A 3,450-nucleotide genomic window follows, 5' to 3' on the forward strand; every position below is an offset into this window, starting at 1 on the left:
ACTTACGCCATGAACATTTTGACATAGTTGAAAATACACATTTTCAACGCAATGTTCTAGTTCGAACAGGAAGAGTACGGTTGACGGTTTCATGTACAAGCTGGTGCCGCACGATGTCAATTTTACAATATCTGCGTCGCGTATTTTAACGAGTTCCAAATCTCGAAACGCTAGCGATGATGATGCCGGCGACTGCACGAGTCGCTGAATACCTGCACGTTTTTCGATGAATGTCATTCACGTTGAATGAGGCAGAATTATCCGATTGCCTCGGTTATCGCCAATAAGTATATCCACAGAGGACATAGGTCCAGCGTTGATTCCAACATCCAAAAATTTATATGCGGTCGATGTCAAAGCAAATCTCTTTCCCAAAATACGAGGCGTGTAGCGGGGTTTATTAAAACTGAAAAAAATACAATTATGTTTATAAAAGTTTTTTTTTTTGCACAAGTATATACGAAAATTAGCGGTACTTACTCATTGTGCTGTTTCTCACACGTTTCGTTCTGAATCGGAACGTAGTAGTTCGCACCGTGAGTGTTCATCGTATCTGGAGGCTGTTTATTGCAACGTACTCGAACCGTATCGAACTCTCGACTGCGCGCTAATATTCGCCCAAGGTAGCGATAATTTGGTTGGATCCTTCCACCAGGTCGCGTTCCGTTTCATTGAGATGTTTCATGTTTTTTATACTGTCTTTTTTCACACACTATTTTTAAATCACGCCACAATCTTCGAAGGAGCACTTGCACGTGACTCGATCACACGCTGAACAATATCATGTGCAATGTTGAACGTGATTGTGCATGCATGTATATACCCGATATCAAGTATTTGTATAATGTTGAACGTGATTGTGCATGCATGTATATACCCGATATCAAGTATTTGTATAATGCTGTATGAAACCATTGAATATAGTTGAGTATGTTGTTAAATATGGATTTGGAATTGGAATCTTCGATCTTAACGGACAAATAATTCATTTTACAAATGTTATTGTACACCCGAGACACCCTTGCACGGAGCATCTTTTCTATCACGTTTGATATTACGTTTGTAACGTGGGTTGTATTTTCTATATTGACATTTCTTTTCAAAGTCAAATACGTAAAGCATGCCACAGATCAAAAGTTCGCATTGCGCGTCACCTAGTTTGTAAATAGTCTCCAGATCATTGCTTGTTCTCGGATCATATTTCCACCAACCATTTCGACCTTTGTAAAACCATTGGTACTCTTCCTCAGGATGTTCCGATTCCTTCTGAGGCTTCTCCACTTCCACCAGCTGAGGTCTCTCGAGAAAATCCGGTGGGATCTCTTGACGACACATCGGACACCGCTTGCTCTGATTAGCGACACCCTTTACGCACAGATAGCAGTATATATGGCTGCTGGATGGATACATGGCTGCAGTCATACTGCGCATTCTGGCACAACAATGGGACCTTCCTTTTCCTCGGAATCCTTATCCTTCTCTTTAATGCCGCCGCCAGATTTCTCCGGCACGTCGAACTTCGCTTGCGCCATGGCAGGACGAGTCGCGCGACCGCCGACAGGGTCAGAGTCTCATCCGACGAAGCCCGATACAGCTCTTATGCATGAACGACATAGTGCAAGTGCACCATCTGTTGAATAATAAAAAAATAGTACGCACTCTTTTGTATGTAAATTTAGTGCAACGATTTCCTCACGCGACACTATTCTTTCAATGACTTTTTTACGACCATCTTCTTCATCGCTGAAATAATCACTGTCATCCGTTAACGCTCGATTCTCGTCTACATCTATATCGAAATTATTGTCATCTCCTTTATCGTGAAAAGTATTACTCTGTATTGAATACTCGGCACAAAAAATGTAAAATAACCGCTATACTTTTTTCCAATCGATGTACCGACGCGTAGACTATCAAATCACAGACTGTGATTTTGACTCGCTTCATTCTTTCTTATATACTTTTTTATTGCCTTTTTTTCTCTCGTTCCAACTAGAGCATCGCGTATCGTTTCTTCTGTTTTAGTGCATGGTGTGCATACACTGCAAATTTTGCAATTTCGCATAAGTCAATAGAGCGATATTGTTTTTTTTTTTAAGAACATGTCGCGACATGTCTCGCCATGATTTCATCGAACACGTGCAAAACTGCAAATTTTGCAAATAGCGCCGATGTATGGCTGCTGCAATTATACATATCAAATCACCGAAAGTCAATGGCACGATATCGTTTTCAAGAACATACGTGTCTCGCAATGATTTCATCGAACACGTGCAAAACTGCAAATCGTACATTTTTCGATAAAAAAGCAAACGATGCATCATTAGTAGGATATAAAATGACGAATCTGGGGGGGGGGGGGAGGGGGGATACGCTCAGTAGTCGAGAATTGGAAGTCGTGAGTACAACAAATTGTGTTAGAAAAAAGATCGTGTAATAACATGTGTTTTGTAAAAATACCGCGAAAAATTAAATTGAAGAGAGCGGCGATAAACATGCAATCAAGAGACAATGCATGTTTCGCATGGTCAATGGTGGCTGCTCTACATCCAGCCGAGAGACATGCAGAACGCGAATCGTCGTATCCACATTACACGTCGGTGCTAAATCTTACGGACATTGAGTTTCCAATGACGTTGGATCAAATTAAACGGTTTGAAAATCACAACAACATCTCCATCAACGTGTACAGCATCGAGAAAAAAAACAAGGAACTTGCAATCCTACCAATACGTGTTACTGACCGAAAGATGGGCAGACACGTAAATCTGCTGTACGTGCATGACGACAACGTGGGACATTTTGCATGGATTAAGAACCTATCCCGCCTCGTGAGCTCGCAAATCAATCGACACCATGGTTGGAAATACTTTTGCGATCGGTGAGTATACATCCTAATAAATAATAAAAATAATTTTTACGTAAAAGATATTAAAAAATTTCATTATTTACAGATGTTTGCACTATTTCTACACGAGCGAGAAATTGGAAGCCCACACCGTCGACAGTCGGGAGATGAACGACTGCGCGATCAAGTTACCGAGCGATAACGATAAGTGGTTGGCCTTTAAGAATCACAGCAGGCATGCATAAGATCCAAATAACACAAGATGTACACCTTGTCCAAAACGAAAATAGCTCTAAGTCCGTACGACAATAAGCGATACATTATACCCGGTTCTACTGAGACGCTGCTATGGGGGGCATTATCAAATGCCATCGTAAATATATATTGTAATTACATTTAAATATGTATGAAAATAAATGACTCATTTGTATGTGTAATATGTTTTTATATTGTAATAAATTTTTACAATACATTATTCTTGTGTATCCATGAATTATGTGAATTATCAAATCCTAACCACTTTACATAAACCTCACCCCCCCCTTTTACGCAAAACTTTTTCAACGAGATACACGTCGGGATTAGCAACGCGATGTAACTCG

At 40.3% G+C, this 3,450-nt stretch overlaps 1 protein-coding gene and 1 pseudogene across 1 annotated transcript; one reads left to right on the top strand and one right to left on the bottom strand.

The window, feature by feature from the left end:
• Positions 1 to 994: 994 nt before the first annotated feature.
• LOC112459484 lies at positions 995 to 1,532 on the bottom strand (annotated as a pseudogene).
• An 897-nt stretch (positions 1,533 to 2,429) lies between these two features.
• Positions 2,430 to 3,157, top strand: LOC112459485. Its single transcript, XM_025023596.1, has 2 exons — positions 2,430 to 2,881; positions 2,955 to 3,157. Exons 1-2 carry the CDS (start codon positions 2,442 to 2,444, stop codon positions 3,091 to 3,093), a joined length of 579 nt encoding a protein of 192 aa, XP_024879364.1. The 5' UTR covers positions 2,430 to 2,441; the 3' UTR covers positions 3,094 to 3,157.
• Positions 3,158 to 3,450: the final 293 nt, after the last annotated feature.

The sequence above is a fragment of the Temnothorax curvispinosus genome, unplaced genomic scaffold (genome assembly GCF_003070985.1).
Source record: "Temnothorax curvispinosus isolate PA1 unplaced genomic scaffold, ASM307098v1 QBEX01009868.1, whole genome shotgun sequence".
Classification (NCBI taxonomy): Eukaryota; Metazoa; Arthropoda; class Insecta; order Hymenoptera; family Formicidae; genus Temnothorax; species Temnothorax curvispinosus.

Excerpts from the sequence above, each read along its gene's own strand:
- LOC112459485 (XM_025023596.1), top strand. The coding sequence starts at position 2,442 with ATGTGTTTTGTAAAAATACCGCGAAAAATTAAATTGAAGAGAGCGGCG. Across the intron at positions 2,882-2,954 it reads TGGAAATACTTTTGCGATCG|ATGTTTGCACTATTTCTACA; the intron begins GTGAGTATACAT and ends CATTATTTACAG.